The sequence below is a fragment of the Choloepus didactylus genome, chromosome 1 (assembly GCF_015220235.1).
Source record: "Choloepus didactylus isolate mChoDid1 chromosome 1, mChoDid1.pri, whole genome shotgun sequence".
Classification (NCBI taxonomy): Eukaryota; Metazoa; Chordata; class Mammalia; order Pilosa; family Megalonychidae; genus Choloepus; species Choloepus didactylus.
Window position 1 is genome coordinate 198,899,066 of NC_051307.1, and position 24,756 is coordinate 198,923,821.

At 58.2% G+C, this 24,756-nt stretch overlaps 1 protein-coding gene across 9 annotated transcripts; it reads right to left on the reverse strand.

Moving 5' to 3' along the window:
• Positions 1-272: 272 nt before the first annotated feature.
• On the reverse strand, positions 273-23,920 carry ALS2CL (ALS2 C-terminal like). 9 transcript variants are annotated; one of them, XM_037849384.1, is made up of 26 exons: positions 23,847-23,920; positions 19,760-19,874; positions 18,741-18,939; positions 18,331-18,396; positions 17,664-17,829; positions 16,970-17,101; positions 16,111-16,230; positions 14,479-14,537; positions 14,270-14,336; positions 13,575-13,771; positions 12,358-12,423; positions 11,809-11,907; positions 11,542-11,703; positions 10,731-10,842; positions 9,536-9,613; positions 8,516-8,646; positions 7,094-7,267; positions 6,870-6,966; positions 6,529-6,686; positions 5,668-5,733; positions 4,559-4,732; positions 3,167-3,209; positions 2,260-2,321; positions 2,002-2,151; positions 1,611-1,707; positions 273-1,180 (listed from the first exon to the last, which is right to left on the reverse strand). In XM_037849384.1, the coding sequence occupies exons 2-26, from the start codon at positions 19,860-19,862 to the stop codon at positions 1,100-1,102; spliced, it is 2,859 nt and encodes a 952-aa protein (XP_037705312.1). In that variant the 5' UTR covers positions 19,863-19,874; positions 23,847-23,920; the 3' UTR covers positions 273-1,099. The 9 variants fall into 9 exon arrangements, 8 of the variants coding, with proteins under 8 accessions (XP_037705312.1, XP_037705340.1, XP_037705324.1 ...); XM_037849412.1 differs by lacking the exon at positions 23,847-23,920 and adding an exon at positions 23,556-23,832; XM_037849396.1 differs by lacking the exon at positions 23,847-23,920 and adding an exon at positions 21,599-23,832.
• Positions 23,921-24,756: the final 836 nt, after the last annotated feature.

Genomic DNA, 24,756 nt, shown 5'->3' on the forward strand with positions numbered 1-24,756 from the left:
ATTGCCTGTTGTCCACGTGGGGAGGGGAAACTTGGGCCCAGCAGGGATGAAGCTGTGCCAAGACCCAGCTCCTGCATCTCTTGGTCCCACACTATAACCACTATTTAAATCAAGTCCCCTCTCAAAGGCAACTGAGCTCCCACTGGCATTTGCCTCCAACTGGAAGGGTCCTGAGCCAGAGAGCTTATTGGTCAGGCACCCAGGCCTGCCTCATGTGCACGCAGGTGCACAGCAGTCACAGGAATGTAATTCACATGGCACTTGGGGCCTGCTGGCACTCAGTCAAGCAAGGTGAGTTTATTACCCTCCTGCTTGCTCCAGCACTGCTGTTTACATCACATGAAAGTGGGCTTCAGTTTAGAGACCCCCAAGACCACCCCTTCAACTGCACACCCTACGAGTGAAACAGCCTTGCTGAGGTCACCCTGCAGGCAGGAGCTCTTCTTGCCTTGCAGCCCTGGGAGGCGGGTTCAGCCCTGGGCAGAGGTGGGAGGGAGGCAGATCCCCAGGAGATCACCCACAGGAGACAGACCGAATAAATAGGGTGGATACTTGCAACTTGGAGCCTTCTGACCAAGAGTGGAGAAACGGGGAATAAGGCCAACAGTGACATAAGAATTTCAGTTACAGCCCAACAGACTGAAGTCCAACTTCCAGCAGGACTCCAGAATTCAGCAGGATGGACAGAGGCCCTTTACAGACCATCCAGGCTATCACTTTGCTGATGGTGACACTGAGGCCCAGAAAGGCTCAGTAATTTGGGAGCAAAGTTCAGGCTAGGAGAAGCCAGTGACTCCTTGCTTCCAGCCTGTGAACTGCTACAGGTCAACAAGAGTCATTTGAGACTGGACCAGGGCCTAGACAGTGGTGGCAGACAGTCACGGCCATCACCCCTTCTCCTCATTCTCAGGCAGGGCAGCAGTGGCATCTTCCTCCATAAAACAATACATCTACCCCCCCCACCCCCAAGATCCATCTCCAAGGACCCGTCCTGCCCTCTGCCCCTTGGGTGACGAAGGGCTGGGCAGGCTATGCTTGTTCCAACAGGAAGTCCAGTGTGGTCCCTCTCAGTCCTGCAGTCAGTCAGGGAAAGCCCAGACTACCAGGCTTCCCTGGGCTCCCAGCAGCCAGGAAAGCGGTGTAGCCTCATGTCTTCCTTCTGGATGTGCTCGTAACAGGACTGGTGGAGAGAGGTGAGGCTGAGGCCACCAGCCACCTGCTCCCCACCTCCCCCAACATGCACGGGCTCTGGGGAGGCACCCATTGCCTCCCCAGCCTGGACCAGCCAAGTCCCCAATTCACCCCTCAGCCCCAGTCTGCAAGGGAAATGGGGCTTTCCCTCTCCTACAGGGCCCGGGGATGTGGCCTGGAGCCCTGTCAGGACCCCGGGGTCCCCAGGGTTGGGATGCACCATGAGGCCTTGGTGAATCCCCTGCCCTTCCCTTGTCCTTTTAACAAGGGCAGGACCAGGGGTTCTGTGAGGACCCTCTTTCAGGAAACTACAGGAGCCTGTCAGTGCGAGCTCCTCCCCACCATGGGGGCTGGGGCAGGGAAGGGGCCTGCCAACGGCTGGGGCACTGCTGCCCAGCCCATCAACCTCCGTCCCTCACCTCCAGGGCTGTGAGCAGGAAGTCATACAGGCCTCCTGTGTGGATGGGGTCCATCATGTCACGGATCAGGTGGATCTCAGCTCCCAAGTGCTGGATTCTGGGGAATAACCCCTCCAAGAAAGGGAGGGCAAGAGGAAGGAGGGGGGCTGTCAGGGCCTGGCACCAAGTGACTGGGGAAGAACTTCTTCCCCAGCCGCCCTGCCCTGGGTGGCTGGCTGCCTGGGGGGTGGACCCCAATCTGCCTCTGACACCCATAGGACCCTGGGAAGGATCCTCCCCTCTCTGGGCCTCAGCTTCCCCATCTGTAACACGAAAGGCTGTATCCATAAACCATCGTGTCCAAGGACTTGGGCACATACCTTAGCTGGGGCTGGGGAGGAAGGGGGCTCACCGGGCACGTGCGGCCACATAGATGAGCAGTGGCAGCAGGTCGTCCATGGGCAGCTTGTGCTCCCGGCCCAGCACCCGTGACACAGTGGCCTCAATTTCCCCGTATGTCTTCTCCAGCACCTCCAGCTTCTCCCGCGGGTCCATGGTGGTGCTGCAGAGTAGCTGGCTCCGGGTCAAGGCCCTCCAGTTCAGTGCCAACTGGGAGCCCCCAGCATGCCTGCCTTCCGCCCCCACCCTCCCCAGGGCGGGCGGGACTCACATGATCTTCTGCAGGCACTCGGTGGCTGACAGGAAGCACTTGTCCCTGACCAGGGAGTATCTCTACATGGTGGGGGGAGCCAGGTTGGATGGGGCCTGATGGACAGGGCGGTGGCCCCCCAGCTCTGTCAACTCCCCCTTCCTCAAGGTTGGCCCTGAGCCCCTTGCCACCCACCCCTTCCTTGTCACTTAGCTCAGACCCTGCCAGCCATGCCTTCAGCACAGCCCAGGCCCTGAGGGCTGAGTGACCCAGGATAAGTCACAGCTCCACTGCAAACCTCAGTTTACCCAACTGTAAAAAGGGGTAAATGGTCTCCAGAAGGTTGGGAGGATCAAAATGGACAAGGGAGATTGTCATAATGGCCGATGGTCACTGGATATCTCCTGGTTCTGAGTGCCCATGTCAGTGGTTCTCAAACCTCTGGAGGGCTTGTTCAAATGCAGATTCCTGGGCCCACCCCCTGAGTTTCTGATTCAGTAGGTCTGGGGTGGGCCCAAGAATCTGCTTTTCTAACAGGTTCCCAGGTGATGCTGGTGCTGCTGGTCAGGCAAGCACACTCCACGAACCACTGCCTCACTGTACTGGCTCACTTCATCTCACAACAAACCCAGGAGGCAGTCCTAGTACTGCTTCTCTCTTACCAAGGAGACACAGAGCTCAAGGACCTTGGTGAACAGCCAGTAAAGGGGTCGCACCTGTGTTTGGGCCTGGCCTAGCCACACAGGGAGGCTAGAATAACGCAGAAAGCCTGCAGTCTCCTCCCTCACCTCTGCCCCTGCCCAGCTCCTCTGCAGCCTCCAACCAGCGAGGGTGAGGCAAGAGGGTCCTTGGAAGCCCTCGGCTCTAGGCTCAGCTCTCCCCACCTCCCCGCCACCTTCTTGGGGTAGGTAATGGACCCGACCCTCACCTGATTGGTCGTTAGAGTGAGGTCCTTGAGGGGCCACAGGTGCCTGAAATTAAGAGAGTAGGAAGAGGGGGCTTCGATAGGATCAGGGGGCTGGGCATGTGCCCCCAAGTACCCCAGCAGTGCCACCTGCAAGTGCAGGGAAGGGAAAGGGTATGTTCCACAGGGGCCTCCCTGAGCCAGGCTGTGATGTGAGAAGCCTGAGGCGAGGGGAGGCAGCCGAGGCAAGGGAGGCCGGAGGGATTCCTGGAGAAGGCAGCGCTCCCCCTGGGCCCTGAAACAGAGCTGAACTTGGAGGGGACGAGGAGAGGGAGGGCCAGCACTGCAGGCCAGGGGCCCTGCCCGGGCAAGGTCAGGGTAGTCTGGCCAGAGTGTGAGGGCTGCGAACGGACTCTGTTCTGGAGGCAATGGGGAGCCAGTGCAGGGAGGTGAACAGGGAGGGATGTAGAAACACTGCAGAGGCTGCAATGTGAGGCAGGGGCATGGGAGAGAGTGGAGCTGGGAGGCCAGGGTGGAGGAGGTGGCACCGAGACAGCAGGAAGGCAAGAGGAGGGAAGTTTGGGAGGCCGTTGACAGCTAGGTCTCTGGCCTGGTGACTAGGAAACATTCACCAAGACAGAAGAAACAGGGCTTGAGGGTGTGTCTGGGAAGCACCATCCTGTGACAAAGGAGACCCAGGTGTGGGAGGAGGGAGAGTGGGCGCCCATGCCCTCCATGGGGACAGGGAATCACTTGGGACATCATTGGATCAGACCACGGAGAAAGGACGCTTTGGTGGCCGAGGGTGGAAGGGAGGCCCTGGAGGAGGCACCACTCCTGGGATGTGGTGAACACCCACCTGACTTTCTCCAGGACTAGCCTTGCTTTTCCCTTTGAGAACCTCCCCATTTCCACTCCCAGTCCAAGAGCCCAGAGCAGGTGACCTTGCCCCAGCCCTAGTGGATATTGAGGCAGGCCTAGTCAATGGGAACCACAGTCAGTGTTCAGAGGCGGGCTCAGGACCTCAGAGCTCAGTGTTCAGAGGAGGGCCGTGCCAGTGAGGGACTCCAGGGGCTCTGCTGGAGCTGTTTGGGAGGCACAAGCTCCCTGCAAGGCCAGGCTGAACTGGAAGAGTATGATCCTCAACAAAATGGTGCCATGTTTTTCATCACCACAGGGAGCCAGAGAAATACTGACGGAGAAATAGAAGGTGCTTCCCTTTGTCATGTGTTTGAGCACCTAGATGCAGCCACACCTGAATGCAAACCCCCTGGAACTTCCCAAGTTCATGAGCACATTAAACACCCCCTCCTCCCCCTTTTTTCTTCTTACTGAAGATAGTTTGAGTTCGCATCCTCTGCTAACCCAAGAACCCTGACTAATGTGGCATGGGGGGCGGGGGCAGGAAAGGCTTACTTCTGCACTTCCAGGAACTCAAGCAGCTTGGTGTCAGGGAAGAGGCTCAGGTTGGTGATGCCCTGGCTGTAGAGACTGTCCTCCCTCTCGTGAAGAAGCAGGTAGAGAGTGAAGAGCTCTGAGTGGAAGCTGGGCAGCACAAGGGGCAGCACCAATCCATGTACCTGCAGGTCCCTGGGTGACAGAGACCAGGACAGGGGCATTGGGGTCAGCAGGTTGTGGGTCTAGGAGATGGGGATCACTACATGGGGCCACCTCTCAAAGAGCCCAGGGAGCCCTGACTCCCCCAACAAACACAGTCCCTGTGTCTGGCCTCCTCCACTCCACTACCTAGAAAACCCTTTCCAAAGCCTGTTTTCATTCATTCATTTACTCTTTCGATTGTTATCTGTTGGCCACCTCATTCTCTTATTTAACTTTCAGAACTTAGCACACCAGAGTAGAAGAGGATTTTGATCCCCATTTGACTGAAAGCAAACCCAGGTTCCTTAAAGGACAAATGACTTGCAGCAAAGCTCTCAGCAGTCATCCTAGTTTGCTGTGCTTCCTAGGAGTCCAGGGGTGAGTTCTCCCTGATGTCTAACCTCACTCTCCCCTCTGCAGTGCAGTGACAGAAAGGCCTCTCTGATCGGGAACATCTCTGGGCCTGGAATTTGAAGGCAAACTGTAGGGTTCAGTGTCCAGGGACTGGATTTAATAACCCACGGAACTCCTGCTCTTTCTGAGTGACCTCTAGCACACTCCTTGCCAAACCTCAGTTTTCCCAACTGTGTACAGGTTGGGGGAGGGGGGGCTTGGAAGAGCTCTCACTCTCTGTATACCCAAGAGATGAGGCTGGGGTAATGCTTTTAAAATAAAGACGCTTTCGATGAACTGTGGCAGTGCCCCTCCCTGGTTGCTCATGGGGCAGGGGTCACAAGTCATTCTGACCCCAAATGGTCCATGAACAAGACTTGGTCAACAGCATGAACCCTCCAACACTTCCCCAGTAGCACCCCTTTCCCTGAGGGAGGCCCCAGGAGCAGAGGCACAAGGCCACCCTGGAACTGAGCCTGGTTACAAAGGGGAGAAGAGCCTGTGAAGACCCCATGGGGGCCTGGGCTGGTCACCTTGTCTCCACATCTTCATCCTCCAGAGTCTGGCCCTTTCGCTGTAAGGCAACCTGCAGCAGTCCCCTGCAAAACAATGAGAGAGGGACAATGTAGCTCCCACGTCCCACAGAAGTGGGACGTCTACCCTCTTAGTCACCACAGTGAGACCAATGGGCTCTGCCTCTCAGAACTGTGGAACATGGACTTACAGAGTCCAGTCTCTCAAATCACAGGGGTTAGAAAGTTGGAATGACAGGATGTCAGCATGGAGAATCCTCAAATCCCAGCACCAGAAGGAACTGTAGCATCTAGGGTTCCTATTTGCAATGTGTGATGGGGTCACCTATCAGCATGGGACTGTAGATGGGATCTGAGTTGATCAGGGCTCAGCCTGCAGTGGGTGTAGAATTCCCTCAGGATCAGGGCTCAGTTTGCAGTGGGGGTAGAGTTCTCTGAAGATCAGGGCTCAGTCTGCAATAGGGGTGGAGCTCTCTGAGGATCAGGGCTCAGCCTGGATAGAGTACGGGTAGAGTTTCCTGAGGATCAGGGCTCAGCCTGGATAGAGTACGGGTAGAGTTCCCTGAGGATCAGGGCTCAGCCTGCAGTAGGAATAGAGGACTAGAGGTCAGCTTAGGGCCTGGTTGGAGAATGGATTTAGGCTGAGGGCTGCAGTTGAGTCCTTGCTCTCATCTCCCTACCCTGTAACTCCTTTGTTCACAAGTCCCACAACTGACCAACCCTCTGGTTCTGTCACCTCAGACCTGAGATAGAGGCACTACTCTTGCCTGGGGCACTAGGCAGAGCTGATGCTTGGAAAGGACAGACCCCTGCACCCTGGGTTGCAAGGTGGTGGCTGTTCCTATGTGCCACTGAGCTCACCTGTAGGCGACCCAGAGTTCCCGGGCATGCTGCTTCACCTCCTCCTGGGCCATCCCCTGCAGGTGTTTGTTGGCCCCAACACCTGCATAGGTGGCCTGGAAGGTCAGCATCAGTGTCCGGAGCAGCTTTCCCAGGGGGTGCAGCGAGTTGCTCAGAGCCTGGGCCAGGGCATTGACAATGAAGAGATGCTCAAAGCCAGGGGCTGGAGCACAGCCTGCCCAGGCAAGACTCACAACCGCCCCCAATCCACAGATGAGAACATCAAGGCCCTCTGAGGAGAAGGGGCCCACAGGCCTGTCCCCTCCAGTCAGCATCACATCCCCTCCCCACAAGGCCCTCACCTTCCCGAGGTACTGCTGCAGGGCTTTGGGCTCCCGGTGTCGCAGCACCTCCTCCAGGATGTCTTCGATACTGCCTGTACCATCCTCAGGGTGGGTCCTGGGGTACCACATATACGTCCCTCACCCACACCTGGGCCCAAGTCTTCCCCTCTGCAGTCGTCCTCCCCAGCCCACTCTGATCCTCAGCAGCCCGGATGACACCATGTCACACGTTGGGGCCTCACCTCTCGCAGCACAGGTACTCCTGGGACTTGCGCAGCACCTTCGAGCTCTGCACGTGGAAGCCCAGCAACGCCTCCTGCAGGTCCCCAGGGCAACCAGCACGCACGAAGTCCCGGAAGGGGCCATAAACGCCCTGCCAGCGGCTTTCCACAGGGAAGGCACCCAGACCCAGCTGCCTGCGATGGAGGCAGCAGGAGGAGACAGAGCTGTGGGGGCCAGGACCCAGCCCTTGGAAGGGTGGAGGTACCCAGCCCAGCCCGGAGTCAGCGCCAGGGAGGGTTGGATGGATCAGGGGATGCAGATGGGGCTGACCTCAAAGTCTCCAGGAGGAGAAAGGAGAGGCAGAGAGAGGGAGGGAATCTACCCATGATGGAGAAGAGAGACCGGGACACAGAACCCTGGAAAGATGGAGACAGAAAAGTGGGCAGAGCTGGAGAGGTGGAGCCCAAAGTCCAGAGTGGAATCTTGGCTCAAGAGATCAGTGCCCCAAGTCTGGAATTCCCCTGTCATGAGACTCCACTCTGCCTTCCCACCAGACCTGGTTCCTTCTTGAGGCTGATCCCCACCATGGCCAACAGGCCCAGGGGTCTGACTTTATGTGGGGGTAGGGAGGTCACACTCTAATGGAGTACTGACCCTCCCTTGTCTCATTCACTCGTCATCCTACAACTGCACCCCACCTGGGCTGTTGTGCCCCCAAGGTTTGCCATCTGCTCCCAGTTTCTGCTGTCAGGGAGAGGAAGCATATAGGAACAATGATTGGATCAAGTAGTCAGCTGCACATCTGAGAAGCTGCCTAAGGGTTATATCAATGCCAGGACCACACCCCATTAGCACCCACCACCCACACAGACTCTCTCATTGGTGCAATACCAAGTCTTCCTCAACAGATGTGGCCAAGAGTCAACACTTGAACTACAGTTTTCCAAGGAAGAACTCTGTCCCCATAGGAAAAGAAGTCTATCCTCCTCTCAAATCCCCCATGATAGTGACAGTGATGCCACTTAGCAAGTTTCCTTTTTCACCTTGGCTGGCAGGGAGTTCAGCCAGGCAAATACTCAATCCTAACTGCTGCCTGCCTTTCTTTTAAGCTTGACCCATACTTTCATTTCCTATTTTATTCTTATGTTTGTTTGTTTTGTCAAATGCCCTGTAATCATCCTAGAAATAAGCAGAGCCTAAGCAAAGCCAACAAATAACATTTTTCTCCATATCTATGGCATACAGAGTTATTACCACATAGCCTTGATTCCAAGAGTCTAACTGGAGGGCTGTGTGCCCTTCTTTGAACCCCCTCTGAACTTGCTAACTTGCTCAGGAGGAGGCTCAGAGAAGACTCTCTGATGAGACCTGAGAACTTTGGAGTGGAAAGCACACCCGAAGACGGGCTCCAGGATGCACGGCCAGATGAGCCAGGCTCTCACCGCTTGCAGGTGCTGCTCGGGTCCGGGGGGAGGGCACCTGTGTCCAGCACACCCTGCGTATGCAATCCACTCCCTGTCCCACTGTCAAAAGAGCCCTCCAAGGTGAAGCCATTGGGGAAGGTGATCTTGCCCTGGAAGCCAGAAGCGGGACACAGATGTCCATCTGTCAACCTGTCTGTCCAGCTGTCCTTCCATCCAAACACAACAGGCCTCATGGCCTCACATCCATTATGGGTCATAAAGGCTAGGGGCTGATGGGAAGGTTTCCCACCATCTATTGCTACCTGCCCCACCCTGAGGGGCTCATAATCCTCCACTCCTGCAGGAGCCCCCCACCAACAGCTGTGCCCACCACCCGAGGGCCGCTCTCTGAGGCAGGAGGGAGGAGAGAGGGAGAAGTCAAAGGGGAGGAGAGCCACGGGAGAGTGGGGAGAACCACCACCATGGGGCAGGAGTGGGGAGTCCAGGGGCAGGTAACAGCCTGGGGAGGGGACGAGGAACCATCGGCATTGGGGGAGAGACAATTCTTTGCAGCAGGGGCTTTCCCAAGCATAGCACCCCTGCTCTGCACACTTTAGATGCCGGTAGTGCCCAACCTCCCCCCACCCAGTATATTAAACCAAAGCAGCCCCCACGTTTCAAAGGCCCCCATAAGGGGCATAATTGCCTTCTATGGGGTCAGCTCAGGAATGAACAAACTGAAAGGCAGCGACTCCAGGGACACCTGCCAAGGAACTGGGGGGAGGAGGGGAAGTGTTCCAAACTAGGGGGACTGATGGGGGGTGGACACAGCTGGCAGGAGACCACGAGCATCCCAGGACAGGGGGCAAGCCAGCCTGCTCCCTCTTGCTTGGGGAGCAGCTGCTGTACCCGCCCCCTGTATGTGGTGGAGGCAGGAGAGGCCCACCCCTTCCTCCTCCACCTCCCTGCCTGCACCCTCAGCCCTGGGTCCAAGGGGGGCGATTACAGACCCCAGCCAAGGCCTCAGCAGATGTGGAGTGGGGACTCGATGGCCCTCACCTTCCCCATGGGGGTCAGGTCCCTGGTGAAGGTACCTTCGTACAGGGAGTCATCTTCAGAGAGGAGGATCCCTGGGCCCTGGGAGGAAGCCGGGGAGAGTAGGAACATTTAGGGAGGGCCAGGAGCAGGGCAGAGGAGGAGAGGAGGGCACTGACCTACAGACAGAGAGACCCTGAGCCCCGTCACAGACCCCCTCGCATCTATGCCTAGGTGGGTTGTCAGCCCTTGGCCTGCCGAGCACCAGCTCCATGACCTCATTCCTGGGTCTCCCTAAACTACACCCTTGGACCTGGCTCCTCACCACCAGGGGCCTCTCTCAGAGAGCCCCTGGGATACCCGTCCTTGCCCCCCAAGGCTCAGAAAGTGCTGGGCATCTCCCGAACCATCCCTGCTTCCCTCTCGCTGACAGTGGAGCTCATCAGGCTCCCTCACTGCATTGGCTACCAGGAAGCTCAGAGCCAAACAGGATACAGTTTGTGTTTGACTTATTTTCAAATCTATTTTATGTGCCTACTCTTGCCTTTTTCCCCTTTTTCCTTACAGTCCTCCTTAAGTCATTTCCAGGACCAAGTAGAGCAGAAACAAACAAACAAACCACAATAATAGCCACCAGGGCAGAGCACTCCTATGTGCCAAGTACCTGGTGGGTGTGGGTGAGACAGAAGGCAAGCACTGGGGCACCCAGGCTCAGGACCCCTGGGTGTGTGAGCCTCGGCTCTGCCGCTCAGTAGTTTGTGGCCCTAGGCAGGGTCTTTTACCAATGTGAGCCTTGCACTTGTCAAGTGTACATTAGGAAAAACGACGTTGACCTGCAGGGCTGTTGAGCGGATTACACGAGATCACACCGAGGTCTCAGCCCAGAGCCAGCCATCATCAAATCAGGGGATAATAAGTGCCTTCTCCTTGTTATTTCACTGAGACTTTACTATTCACCTGTGTTGCCGATGGGGAAACTGAGGCTGGGGGTGGTGGTGTAGGAACTTGGCCAAAGTGAAGACAGGCAGGTGGCAGAGCTGGCTTCCTGCCTTGTGCCAGCTACCCCCAGTACCCGGGAACCCAGCTTCCGGCCCCGTCCACTCCTCACCGGCCTCAGCGTGGCTTCAGAGCCAGCAGGAGGGAGGTTCCAGAATTTTAGCCTTGGTCTTGGGTACAGGGGGAGGGGCAGCTCAGGACACACAAAGCTCACCACACTCACCACCATCTTGTCCGCCTGGAAGGCGCCCTGGTAGCAGACACCCGCCTGTGTGACCACGACCCCGGGGCCATGCCGCTGGTCAGCCTGCCACATGCCGACATAGCGCTCGCCCCTGCCGGAGGAGGGGATGGGGGTGGGAGGGACAAGGAGACGTGACACATTCCCTGAGCCCACTCAACTCAGACACAGGGCAGGTGAGGTTGGGATCCCCAAAAGGAAAGGGGGGAGGGGAAAGGGAGTCTGCTGGTGGGGGCGGGCATCCCGGAAGACTTCCCACGGGAGGGGGCAGGAAGGACAGATGGAGTGGGGGTGTGATTCACACACATGCAAAGCCATGAAGACAGGAGTGTGTGATGCAGAGAATGCTGAGTGGTCCAGAAAGGCTGGAGAGGCACACAGGAAGCAGGCAGGGGTGAGGTCAGAGGAACGGGTGAGGCCTCGAATGCCAGGCCAAGGACCAGACTTGGTGGAAAGGCTGCGATCCTTAGAACCAGATCTGGAACCAGATCAGGGAGTCGGAAGCACCTCTCCAGCAGCACAAGGAGGGGGTCGCAGGGAGAGGGAGGCCTGCAGCCAGGGAGGTCCCAGATCCCTCAGCAGAGCTCTAACAATGACTCAGAGAGGGGAAAGTAAGTGAGATAGACTTGAGAGACTCTGGGTAACAAACACAATTGACCCACTGACCACAGGGAGCCCACGGTGACTGCCTGAGATAATCTGGTCTGTGAGAGTCCTGTCTGCCCCTCAGACCCCCAGGGTGGGACTGTGTCCCCGTGGTCCTTGGGGGTGGAGGTGGCTGCAGAGTGCTCACCTATCTCTGTCCTCCTTGACACCGTAGCCGCTCCTCTGGCCCTGCTCCCAGTGGCCTGTGTACCTGCAGGGCTGGGGGGCCTGTGGGGTGCTCTCCAGGACCCCAAATCCGTGCCGCAGGCCTGCCTGGAAGTAGCCCTTGTATACCTCATCGGTGCTGTACCTGGAGAGAGTCACGAATGGCTAACCCTGCCTCACAGAGCTCGGCCCAGAGGACATGCCCATCCCAGGAACGGCCCCACCGACTTCAGGCCAAGGGGTCACTTACTCACAGATGCCGTAGCCGCACATGCTGCCTTCCCACCAGTGGCACTTGTAGCAGTCAAACTTGTCCTCACAGACCTGGGGCACCAGGTGGATGCCAAAGCTAGCCAGGTGCAGTTGGGCAGGGTGAGAAGTCAGTACTGGGCAGCCCTGATCTGAGGCACCCCGTCACACCCCCTCCACGCCACCCAGGCTGCTCCTGCCTCCAAGGAGCCTTCTTGGAAAATGGGGAGAATCTCAAAGGTGCTCGGCTCCCTCTCCTCTTCCCATGGGCCCCTCTCCAGACGCCCCGTCCCTCCATCCTGCCCCCATGCTCCCTCCAAGCACCTGCTGGCCCTGTGATCACCTCCCTCCTTGACCTTAAGCTAAGACATGCCCCCTACTCAGGGCCTCGGTTTCTCCTTTTGTACAATGAGGGGAGGCTTAACCACATGGTCTCTAAGTTCCTGCTTGAGGTTTGGGAATTTTGGATGGTACCACACTGGTGACCACAGCAGGAAAGGAATCACTCCCCTGCCCACAACCCCCCAGCACTGGCCCCAGTCAGCCTTACCCGTGCTCCAGGCCCTGGCAGAAATTCCCCACATGATTTCTCCCATCCGGCCACTTCAGGGTCCCCCTGGAACACAGTCATGGTCCACAGGCATCAGGTCCATGAGACCCCTCCTCAGCACACTCCAGGACCCCCGGCTGGCCTCAGCTGCAGACTTTCATTGGAGGCCCTCTCTTCCCTGACCCCCAGGTTTTCCCCTGGACTGACCACCTGGCCAACCCCCAGCTTTCTTGCCTGAGCTCCAAGTCCCCTACAGAAAGCCCTTTAGCCCTTTATTCCCAGCACACCTGCCCCAGCAGCCATGTGGGGCGCACGCAGCATGCCAAAGGGAGAGCCTGGTTTCCTTTCTCCCTTGACCCACAGGAAGCTCAGAGCTTAACTTCAAGCTCAAGCCAAATGCTAGTCAGCAGGTTTTCTACCATCCTCCTTCCCTCTTCTGACATGGCATTGTTTTTTTCTGTCTTTGTTCATAAGCCTCCTCAAGTCCTTTCTGGAAGTAGGCAGGGTAAAAGAAACTAATATGCTTGGGAGTGTAACCTCGGCGATGCATTTTGTTCTCTGGTTTTCCCAGCCACTGCATGGCAGGGGGAGGCAGGGGCAGGGGGAATATTCTTGCTGCTTTGTGGGGTCATCTAGACTTGCTCTCAGGCCATGCCAGTCTCCCAGCCTCATTTCTGCAACTATAAAATGGGGTCCTTGTGAGGACTGATGGGGACAAAATCCATGCAAACCATTTTCACCACCACCAGACAATGCTGTGCAGGTGTGAGAAGAATTCCTCCATCCTCCTAAGGAATGGCAACTGCAGGCCCACCCCTTGAGGTTGGCCCCATGCTCCCAAGTGTCCCCATCACCAAGACTAATATTTGGCACAGACCTACCATGATCAGGCCTTGTCCAAGTGGACTTAAGAGAGACTCTGGGGCACAGAAAAGTGACTCACCAACCACAGGGAGAGGTAATTAGGTCTGTGTGAGTCCTGCCTGCCCCTCAGGCCCCCACAATGCCCCCATGAGGTCACCCCTATCACTGCTCCAGTTCTAGAGAGCAGGCAGCTGAGGTGCAGGGCCTTGCAACAGGGGCGCACAGCTGAAGTGGAGAATCAGGGTCCGAACAACTCCAGAAAGGGGGGTGGATCATCAAGCCCATTTGGTGGATGAGGAAACCACAGGCCAGGAGAAGCCCGCCTTGCCCAGTCCAGGGTCTTGGCCACTCACTTGCCGTGGGGCCTGCCCTGACACCACTCGCCCTCGTAGGTGGCCTGGCAGAGACGGCCCTCCCCACGGAAGGTGTATGCTCCACAGCGGCAGGCAGGGGGCTCGGGCAGCTCCAGGCCCGCCCCCAGCACTGGGAAGTCCTTCTTGCCACGCAGGGCCTGGCACACCGCCTGGGTCACCTTCCACTGCCACACTGCCTGGTAGGGATGGAAAAACACAGGGCAGGTCAGTGCTGCTGGATCAGGCACAGGCTGTTAAGGGCTCCAGGTACCACCCCTCCCAGTCCCCCACTCCCTCTCTATCTCTTGGGGTAACCTCCAACAGCTCCCCACTGCTGCCCAAGGCCCCCCAGCCAGATGTAAGAGCCTCCCCTGCAGTTTCAGGGCCTGCCCAGAGGGACTAGACAACACCCACAGGGAAAAAATCAACACAGGCCTCAATCCTGGCTTCTCAGAGTAAAAACCCTGTTCTCTATGGCATTCTGGTGCCCGACCCCAGGCTGACCTCAAGCTGACCCAACCCCTGACCCCAGGCTGACCCCCAACTCACACTGTCCATGACCCTAGAATCCTGACTACCCTTCATCCTGCATTCCCAAGGAGCCCTCCAAGGTTGCACATTATGCCTTCCCCCACCCATTTCTCCCCTCACTCCCCCTAACCTCACTCCTCCAATTCACAGCTCACCCTACTTACCTGGCTCTGGGGGTCCTTGGTGCAAAAAGAGAACTCTTCTTCAGGCGTGAGGAGGTGAAACGTGTACCTAGATAGACAGAGGCAACAAGTAGGCCCCAGCTCTCTCCGGTGGCAGGGGCAGGAGGGCAAATCTAAGCCTGGGTGTGGGCAGTTTTCACAAGGGTAGAGGGAGGGAAGGCCTGGGGTGTCCATGGAGGGGGGTTGCTCACTCATCCTGCCCAGGATCCACCCACAGCAGCTTCAGGTCAAAGGTGTGGACATTGTGGCCCTGGAAGGAGATGAGCACAGGTGTCAGCGGGAGCCCGAGCCGGACGCTCTCAGCACCTCTGGTCCAGGTTTACCCCAATTACCAACCCTGCCCGCACCACCCAGGGGACCAGCATGCCAGCATCGAGGCCCTCATCACCCCTATCTGTTCCCATCCCAGGAACGGTCCCTCCATTTCCCTCCCCACTGAGGGCCTGGCCAAGAAACCAGAATCAGCCCTCTCCTCCTGCAGCCTTCTCTGTTTGACCACCAGAGTGGTCTCCTGGAAACACAGCTCCGACACTGTCAGCCCTTGCTGGAAACCTCACCAAGGCTCCTACTGCCAGAGGGACGGAGACCTCAGTGCTGAGCCTAACATTCAAGCCCTACATGACCACTCTGGGCTCGTGTGCCCCTACCCCATCCCCTCTTCACACCCCTGCATCATGGCCTCTCCACACTCACACTTTCCCAGGCTTGCCCCAAACTCTCCTCACTCTGAAACTTTGCTTGCGCTGTTCCTTCTACTTGGAGGGTCACCCCCACTCTAAAAGGTAGACTGAGCATCCCCTCCTCTGGGAAGATTTTGCTTAGCCACCTCCAACCTGGCCCAGGCAGGCCAGCCACTGCACCATTGCCTCAGAAGGCTTCCTGGAGGAGGAGGTATCAGACCTAGATGCAGGCCAGGAACAAGAGTGAGTCAGGCAGAGGGAACAGCACATGCAAAGGTCCAGAGGTGTGAAAGGTTTGGTGCATTCAAGGGACCAAATCTCTTCAGTTTATCTGGAGCACAGAGGGTGAAGCCAGGAACAGAGGGGAACTCAAACTAAATCAGACCAAACACCAAAACCAGGCATCCAGGAGACACGGGGCTGCACTGGGTCCCTTCTGGGCCTCTGCCTCCCTGTCTGCAACAATGAGGGACTTCCAGACTAACATCCTAGTGAGCAGAGAAGATATCCTGACGTCACAAGGGCAATGTGAGTGCAGGGGAAACAGCACAGTCAAGGTTACTGGGTGAAGTAACAATTTCCAGAGCCCAGGCCTGGCTCCCTCCTGACTTCTGTAATGCTGACAGCCCAGGCACTACTTCTAGATGGTCCTTCTCTCTAGAAGCCTCGTACATGTCCTGCAGGGTTCATCCAGCCTCCTTGGCCACCACAGACCACCAGTGACCTCCCACCAGTTCCTCTCCTACTTGAGGAAGAAGGGAACTAATTGTTGTCTGGCACTTGCTGTTGGACAAACTCACTAACAATTATCCCCCTGATAATTACTTTTTGTGCATCCCTGAAAATAACAATTTTCAGATAAGGAAACCGAAGTGAAGCCATCTAACCAAGGATGCCAGCTGGGAAGGGTTGAAGCCAGGATGTACCTTGAGCAGCCTTTCACCACAGCCTCCCTCCTTCCAGAAAGGCATGCTGCTACTAGCTAGCCACCCCTGGCCCAGCACTGGGCTGCCTTTCTGTCCCCACTTCAGCTCTTCAAGCCCAAGTTTCACTCCCAGAGGCTTGTCCCTTTCCCATGCCTCCTTCAACCAGACCCCAGGACCCTGCTGTGGCCCCAAGACCCCAGCCCAGCCCCATTCCAACCTGCAGCAGGACGAGGGCATCATCAAAGAGTAGCACACGCTCGGCCCGGAGTGGGGCCACTGTCACGGGTATGTCCTTGCTGTCTTGTAAGAGTCGGTGGGCAGGGATGCAGAGCATATCCTGGGGGGTCGAGAAGGGAGGTTCAAGGCTCAGGGACCCCTGTCCTGGAAGCTCTTGGCTGCTCCACCACCTATGCCACCCTCCACTTCCAGACACCTCCTGGGGGGCCTCCTCCAGCTGCAGTGGGGTGACTCCCAGGACCCCCACTGGATAGGGACAGGGGAACCAAGGTTGGGGGGTCATTCCTGGCCACTCCCACAAGGCAGCAGCGCTTCTGTCTCTTGGAGTTTTGCTTTGTACCCCCACACACTCCACCCCTGTGCATGGCCCCAGCCAAGCCCCCATCAACTCTTGCCCGGGATTCTGTAAACCCATCTCCTTCTGGCAATCTTTGTCCCCTCTATCTATTCTCCTAATTCTCTACAATGGGCCTCAAGCCCAGTCCTCTCAGGAGACAGGGCACACTCCTCAGTGTAGGCAGCACACACCACGGTGGATAGTGATGCAGGGGCAGGAGTGTTTGGTGACATACTGTCTCCCACTCTGAACAAGCTCCCAGGAAAGAAGGTCAGTCCTGCTGACCACTGCTTCCCCAGGGTCAGCCAGGAGGTGCTCAGCAAATGGACAAGGGCAGCTCCACAGAAGGACCTTACAGCCAGCTGGTTCAGCCACCTACTCCTTTTCCTGATGGAGAAGCTGAGGCACAGGGAGTAAAGCAAGCAGCTCGAGCCACCCAGCAGGCCCATGGTTCCCAATAGGGGACCCCCTTCCCTAACCGACCCTCTGGCCCCAAACTCACTCTTAGCCGACTGCCCAGGGTGTGCCACAAGGCCTGCGTGGCCACAGCCTGGTCCAATGCCTGCCTCATGAATGACTGGAGGTTCCCAAAGAGGGTGGCTGCGTGCACCACCAGCTCCCGGGCAGGGTGATGCTGTAAGGGGGAATGGGCAGCCAGTGAGGGGCTTTGTGGGACCCTTACCCCACCCCGTGATGGCTTCCCCAGCCCTGTCCCAGCCCCAACTGGTCAGGAGGCCTGAGATTAGGCCAAAGCTTGCCCCTTTCCCTCCAACAGCTGCTCCAGCTCCTCCTTCTCCTCCCTGGAGCTTGGGTGTAAATGGGGGTGCTCCCAGGGGAGTCAGGACCATCCCTCACACCCAGTGGTTGACTGTACATCTGCTCTCTGGGTCCCTGCTGGCTCTACCAGGGCAGGGCCAGGTTCCCTTACACACTCCAGGGCAGGGCTGTGACCCACTAAGACCTCCAAGGCAGAACCATGTTCTCAGACTCCCAGGCAGGGGCATGCCCCCTCCAACACCCCAGAGCAGTGTTGTGACCCCTGCAGACCCCCAAGGCATGGATGGCCCTTCTCAGAACAGACCTCCTGAATGAAGGCTGGGTCCCCAAGTTTGGGCCCCATTTCTCCCTTCCCTCAGCTCCCCACAAACCACAGGCCCAGTAAGAAGCACCTGCCCTCTGCCGCCCCTGGTACCCACCTCCCCAATGGTGTCCCCGAGGCTGAGCAGGAGGAGCACATACTGCTGCAGGTGATGGGCAAGCGGCTGGCGGAGGACCTGGACCAGCGCTGTGCCCATGGAGCCCTCGGAGCCCATGCCTGACAGGAGCTGCCACAGCGTCTTCCGCTGGCCTCGCCAGTACTCGCTGAAGGAGGGCAACACGCACCTTCACTCTCCACCTCCACTCCAGCACCCACCACCATGGTCTCCCTGCCCGGGCTAATCCCTCAGAACCCAGGACCCAGGGTCAGCCCCAGACCCCAAATCTCTCCCCTATCAGACAGACACCACCCGGGATTTGCCCCAATGGGGATTTAGTAGCAATATCTGAGTTTGACAGGACTGCTGGTTACAACCATTCACTTATGAGCAGGAACTGGCCCTCCTTCCCTGCCTCACACTCATCCCTGGCTGATTATAGCCAGTTATCCCTGGCTAAATAACATACGGATTCTGCTGACGGCCTCAGCAGGCTTTCCCTCTCTCTCTTCTGGTGTGGATTAATGTAGAATTCTTAGAGCCGGAGTGTTCCAGGATAAGCCACTGGCTGTGATGCCACTGCCCTGGGGACCAGGCTTCCCCAAGCCCACCCTCACCCAGATGCCCCCACCCACCCAGAGGCCCACTGCAGCACACCCACGCTCACCTCCTCCTCTTGGCTGCCTTCTGAAAGGCCTGCACCACCACACAGCTCGTGTAGGACTCGAAGTACCTTTAGGCAGCACACAGGACACCCTGCAAGCCCAGCCCCTGGCCCCAGACCCATGCCCTTGCCCTTCTGGGCTCCCCAGACCCCACCCACTGAGCAGCTGCAGTCCTGAAGGCCCAGACAGTGTGGCCTGGCTCTGGGCACCGGAGACTTCAAGTCCTGATCCAACCAGGCAGTTCTAATTCACAGACTTTCTTCCCTGGGAGGCCCCAAAGCTCATGAGGATCTAGAGTGCCAGGACCTGCTTCCAAGCTAATCTCCAAGCTCAGGTGAGGCCGATGCCAGGTGAGCCTTCCCCACACCCTAGGTGAGCACCAGGTGAGCTCACCCTGCCCAGGCTCTCTTACTCCATATGGACCTGCAGGACATGGTCAGCATTGCGCAGCAGCAGCAGAGATTCCAGACCGACGGAATCCGGGTGGCGCAGCCTCTCCCGTAGCGAGTGCAGGCTCTCCTCGGTCACCTCCCAGAGCTGCTGGGAGCTCCTGTGCAGCTGCTGCAAGAGCCGCAGGCACTCTCTGTCCCGGGGGTCTGAGGGCTCTGGGGCTAGGGCAGGAGGACAGCCACACTGTGAGGTGGGGACATGGCTGCTCCATCTCCCAGAGAGCAGGCAGAGGCCCCAGGGTCACACAAGGGCCAGCAGGAGCCCATAGCCCTGGAGCTGCAGCCAGGTCCTTGCAACCCTGGGGTCCTCAGGGCAGGACTGGAAGTGGATATGTCCCCTTGAGCTTAGTGGGGGATGGAAAGGTTGGAAGAGTGGGCAGTCACCTGGAGGAGTAAACAGGGGCAGTGTCCACCTCCTCACTGAACAGAGATAACACTGATAAATCTAGGGGAACTCAGCATACTAATTCCCCCCATGTCTCTGGGTTTTCTTGTCCCCAGGATCCAGGATGTAGAGTTCATAGGTTCATTTATGCCTCTGCCATTTCACAGACGCAACAGGGGTCCCAAGAGGCCGGGATCTGCTCAAGGACTCCTCACAAGCAAGACCCAAAGCTGAGGGTAAAACTCAGACATCCTGCCTTCCATCAGGGCCTTTCGTGGCACCACCAGATGCTCTGGGTAGGGGCAAGCTGAGAAAGCAGGCAGAGGGCCACTTCCAGGCCTGTGCCCCAGGACGGGTGAAATTTGGCCTGCATGTACCGCTGGGTTTGGGCTAGGACATGGGCTTATGGTATAGCCCCTCAGGTCCCTTTGAGAAGGCAGCAGCCAGCAAAGGGGGGCCAGGGCCCTAAAGATGCCATATCACATACTGCCACCCCATTTGAGGTTGAGAAAGTCACGGTTCAGAGGGCCCAGCAAAGTAGGACTCCTGGCCTTGGGTCCATTCCCACCTTCCCCACCACTGGAGACCTAGACTCACTGGTCAAGAGCAGGGGCTGGAGGACAAGGGTGTTGATGCGGGCGAGGGTGGTTGAGAAGACTTCCTCTTGTCGCAGCAGGGCGCCCTCCTCAGGACTGCACATGGCCAAGATCTCCTGGACAGGGCAGAGAGATTAGAGGCAGACAGAGCTGGTGGGAGCAGGGTCAGTACCTATCATTGTCAGGACAGATGCCTGGAAGCAAGGCCCATGGCCACTCCTCATCAGAACTAAACAGTGAGCCCCAGTTGCCTCAAAGGGGAGCCCCTGGACTGGCTATTGACCTCATATCCTCCTCTTTCCCTAGGCCCAACTAATGGGAGCCTGAAGGAGTGAGAAAGAAGGGTTACAACTGCCAAAGAAAGCATCTTTTTCTTTTTTTCCAAAGGGCAGATGCTCCTCAAGCCCAGTTCTGGCCTGCTCCCTCTCCTGTTCCAATACATACCATGGCTCCCCAGTATCTAGGGTACCATCCAGTGGTACTCTAATTACTCTAGTGGTACTGTTCTCTGTTGACTCTCTGGAGGCAGGGATGTGCTCTCAGAGGGGTCCAGCCCTGTCCTTGAGGCTGTGGCTCAGGGCTGCCTGTCATTCAACAAGCCTATGTAAGCAAAGAGAGGCCTGAAAGAGGAAGGGGAGTCTGGAGGCTTCCTGCTGGAACCATGAAGGAGGAGCAGAAATGAAGAGGCAGAGAGGAGGACATGGCATGCAGGTACAGGAACTGTGAGAGCAAAGACTCATGGGTTTGAGTCTGGACTTTGGGCTAGGCCCACCGTGCAGCACCCTACTTGGCTGCCAAGGAGACTTGCTTTGCCTTAGTCAACCATGGGGAGCCACAGAGGACTTTAGAGTAAGGTAGTGGCAGGACCGAAAGTCAGACTCGGGAAGAAGGACTTGGTGACAGATGCAGAGGAGATGGTGCAGAACAGTGAGAGGGAGGGGACCGTACAGGAAGAATCCTTGATCCTCCGTGCCCCCTAACCTGGATAAGCCTGCTGGGATGTCCTACTCAAGAGGAAGGTGCCACTGGGGCTGGGCAGGTGGCTTGAGCCTTTGGATTTCCTGCTCTAGGATGAGGGAACCTGTGAGCAGGTAGAGATCACCTGAGACTCCAGCCTTCTGACTGGAAGAAAGGCCTGCAAGGGGCCTGGGCTCAAATCTATACCCCCAACCCCCCAACATCCAGGCTGCAGCCTCCATTTAGACAGAGTCCTCCCCTGTCAGACCTTGGCCCAGGAGGTCTCCTGCCTGGATGATCTGCTCAGACCTCTGAGGGTGGGAGTCAGAGGATCTTTTAGACTAAGACCCTCAGATTCGGCTTCTCCCTGGCTCTAGCACTCTGAGCCTCTGGAGTCAGCACACCGGGATGGGGCAGGGGACAACCAATTGGGGTAGCTGATGATAGGCAGCCAGTGATGGGAAGGCAACACAGGCAGGCCCCAAAGAGCAAACGGGAAGGGGTCTCAGCCTCCCCCCACCCTGTCCAAGGTCACCTGACTCCACAGGGGATTCCAGGCTCCTGGCAGAGCCCACAGCCCCCAGGGAATTAGCTCTGGGGTGGAGTGGGGCAGGCTCCTCAAACTCTGGCCAAGGGCCTGACGCAGGCATTCCTGCCCCACCTTTCCTGCTGCTGCTTGGGAAGGGGGCAAGGCCGCCAGAGGGAGAGGCAGGAAGGGGAAGCAGCTGGACGCCCTGCTGCAGCCATCTTCTCTCTGCCGGCCCCTGATGCGGCTCCAGCCCCCAGGGAGGCAGGGGGTTCCAGGTCAACTCAGGCAGGCCAGGAGAGTCCAGCCAAGGGGCTGAGGGTGCACAAGTGTGGCCTGGGTCCACCTGACCCTCACCCATGTCTCCAGAAACTGGTGGAATAGAAAGGCCTTTGGAAGATGACATTTCCATCCTCAGCAGGCAGTCAACTCTGAGTCTGAGCTGGGAGGCGAGGACACCCAGGGCTGGCTGGATCGGGGTGGGGAGCAGAATGGGAGGTGTGAACTAGGAACCAGATCAGGGCAAGGAGAAAAGAAACGGCAGTAAATAATTCACTGGTTGGGAAGTCTTGAACACCAGCACCCCCCACACTCAACTTAGGGTCATGCACCCCCACCCCAGCCAATGCCGCACCCCAGGCAGGGAGCTCTCCACCTCAGACTTCTCCCACCTCACGCCCGTGGGGCCAGCCCCTGCCCAGTTCTGTCCACAGGGACATGAAAGGCTGCTCCCCTGCCCTGGACCCATGTCTCATCCACAGTCCTGCTTCTCTCTGGGCTTCAGTCACCTTCTTTATAAAGTGAATGTCCAACTAGATCCAAGCTTTTCAAACTATTTTAGTTCCCCCTCAAAAGGACGAACCAGTCCAGGGGAACTGCTTTGGGTGTGGTAACTTGTCCTCAGCTTTCCCCACCTTCAAAGTGGTCCTGGTTCCCCTTGGGGTGAGTCCTACAGACCCAGGCTGGCAGCCAATCACTGGGGGCCCTTTCTGGACTGTGGCCGTACAGGGATCTCTAACCCTGGGAAACTGAGTCACACTGTCTTGAGGAAAGGCCAGAGATTAGGCATGTCTGGTAGGGTGGTGGGTGGGGGAAAGGCTGCAGCTGAGGCTGAGGAACTGGTCTGGTGGTGACAAGGGGCCCTACTCTCACACTAGGGAGTGTTGAGGTTCATCCTGGAGACAAGGGGGAGAATGAGAGGGCAGTGACAAGACCAGGCACAAATAAGCATGAGTGTGTTTGGGGGAAAGGAGGGAGGAGATGCTGAACCTTAACATGAGGGGAGATCCAGCAAGAGAACTCCCCTCCCAAATCCCAGTCCCACCCATAAACCACTTCCCTCTGGTCAAGGACATCAAGGGCTTGGCCTCCTCACCTGCTCCCTCTCTTCAGTCCTCAAGGTTATACCTTAGTGGCAGGCTGCACACAATGTACAGAGGGAGAAACTGAGGCCCAAGAATGAGAGAAGGGCCCAGAGACACCATCTGTAGAGCATGTACAGGGCTCAGACCCAGGCCTCTGACTCTCAGCCTCACCAGTCTCACCTCAACTAGATGGCTCAGAGAGGCTGAGTGACTCACCTGAGGGCACACAGTAAGTTCCTGGCAGGGCCAAGCCACCTACCTCGTCCCCAGGCAGCACTGATGCTCACCGTGGGGTGGGGTGAGGACAGGACTGGCCAGCCTTGACATGTCCAGGTGAGTCAGCTGCCTGTCTCCATGGCGATCTAACCAGCAGCCAGACCTGCTCTCTTTCCTGCATTCCTGACTTCTTTCCCCACCTGGGTTTCTCCTGGCAAGGTCACTGGGGCCTCCCCCTGCCTTCTCTCAGGCCTGGCCCTGCAGGCACCTCAGCCGCACCCTGTCATGGCACCCACTCTGGTATTTCCTGGTCTGGACAGGCAGGGAAGTTCTACTTGCTGTGGGGGCTTTCTCATGGGCTGCCCTGGAGGCCCCTGGATCAACTCTCAGGAGCAGTGGTGGACAGTTGGGGTAGGAGGACCGCCCCTGATGGAGGGTCTGAACTGTCACAGTGCCCTCTGTCTCACGTCCGCCTCTTTCCTTAGCACCCTTCCCTGCCTCTCCATGCTTCCAAGCTTTTTGCCCTAGACACACCTCCTCACCCACATCTATTCGGTAGCGTATTTCGCAGTTCCCCTTCCTCCCCCGCTCAAGCACACGCAGTCACTCGAGTTTCCCAACTCGCGATCCTCTTCCAGCTTCCCGGCACTGGCCGGTGCGGTTCTCAGTGCGGGCAACACCACCTTCTGGGTTGCTCGGTTCCAGCCCTTCCGCCCGGACCAGCCCGGCGTCACCTCCTCCTGGCAGCCTCTCGGCCTGGGGTGAGGCCCCGCGGCCTTCGCACCACGGCCCAGGCCAGATCCCGGGGTGCTGCCCCACGCCACCCCTCGGCCCGAGGCCGGTGACCGTGGGACGGGAAGGGCGGAGCTGCGACCTCGTCAGCCGGGGAGTGCGTCCTGCAGGGGTCTGAGAGTCGGCGGCGCGGCGGCCCGAGGGGGCGCCCAGGCGAACGCCCCGACCCAGGGTGAGGAGGGCGCTAGAGGAGGACCCCGCCCACAGACGCGCGACCTCCCTCCCGCCCTTACCTGAGCCGCGCGGGTGCTCGGCACCGGGAGTCCCCGGGAGGCTCCCCACTCGCCGCCGCCCCCGCCCCTCGGCCTCTGCGCAGGCCCCGCCCCCCGCCCGCCCCTCCTCGGGAATTGCTCTGGGAAGAAGGCGGGCAGAAGAGGGGCGGGGAAGCGCGGGGCCCGCCTCAGAGGAGGCGGGACGCCGCCTGGGTCCGGCCCGGCGCCGGAGATCTCTCCTGAGGTCTCTCTTAGGTGTCCTCCAGGGGCCGAAGTATCCGAAGTCTCCTGGGACCGGCGGGGACAGGCAGGGGAAAGAGGGGGGGTGGACTTGACCCCTCCGCGCCCTCCAAACACACACATCCAGACTCTTCTCTCCCTCCTCGTTTCCCCAGCAAGGGCTCCGAGGAGAGCCGAGCAGCATTCGGGAGACGACCTCGGTTTCCTCGTCCCGGATCCCCGCCCCACCCCCACCCCCCCACCCCCGTCTCTCTCGCCCACCGATCCTGATTCTCTGCGGGTTTGGAGTGCACCGCAGGACCTTCCCGACCAGTACTGAGTCACGGAGGCCAGCAGAAGTGGCGCTCGGGGTGATCAGTGAAACCTGTAGCTGATAGAGGGTAAACCGAGGCGGCCCCGCGACCGCCTAGGCTGGGCGTCCGCGGCCGGCTTCCACTCCTGTCTGTGTGGCCTTGGAGAAGCCTCCCTCCCACCCCCCTCACTCTTGGGTCTCAACACGGCCTGGTAGAATGTGAAGCTAGCGGTTTCTGTGCCAGGTCCTGCGACCTTGGAGAGGCGGAAGACTAATGGGGGGGAGGGGGAGGGCGTGGGGGGCGAGGACAGAATGGCGCAAGCTTGTAACAAAGAAGCTGGTTGTCTGCCACCTGGTCCCCCTCTACAATCCCCTATCACTTCCCGTGACACTGACCGT

What these genes read in the sequence shown, in the direction of transcription:
- ALS2CL (XM_037849384.1), bottom strand. Translation starts at nt 19,862, where the DNA reads ATGTGCAGTCCTGAGGAGGGCGCCCTGCTGCGACAAGAGGAAGTCTTC. An exon ending in GATGAAGATGTGGAGACAAG is followed by an intron (nt 4,733 to 5,667) that starts GTGACCAGCCCA and finishes TCTGTCACCCAG; the next exon opens with GGACCTGCAGGTACATGGAT. An exon ending in TCCTGCTCACAGCCCTGGAG is followed by an intron (nt 1,181 to 1,610) that starts GTGAGGGACGGA and finishes TCTCTCCACCAG; the next exon opens with TCCTGTTACGAGCACATCCA.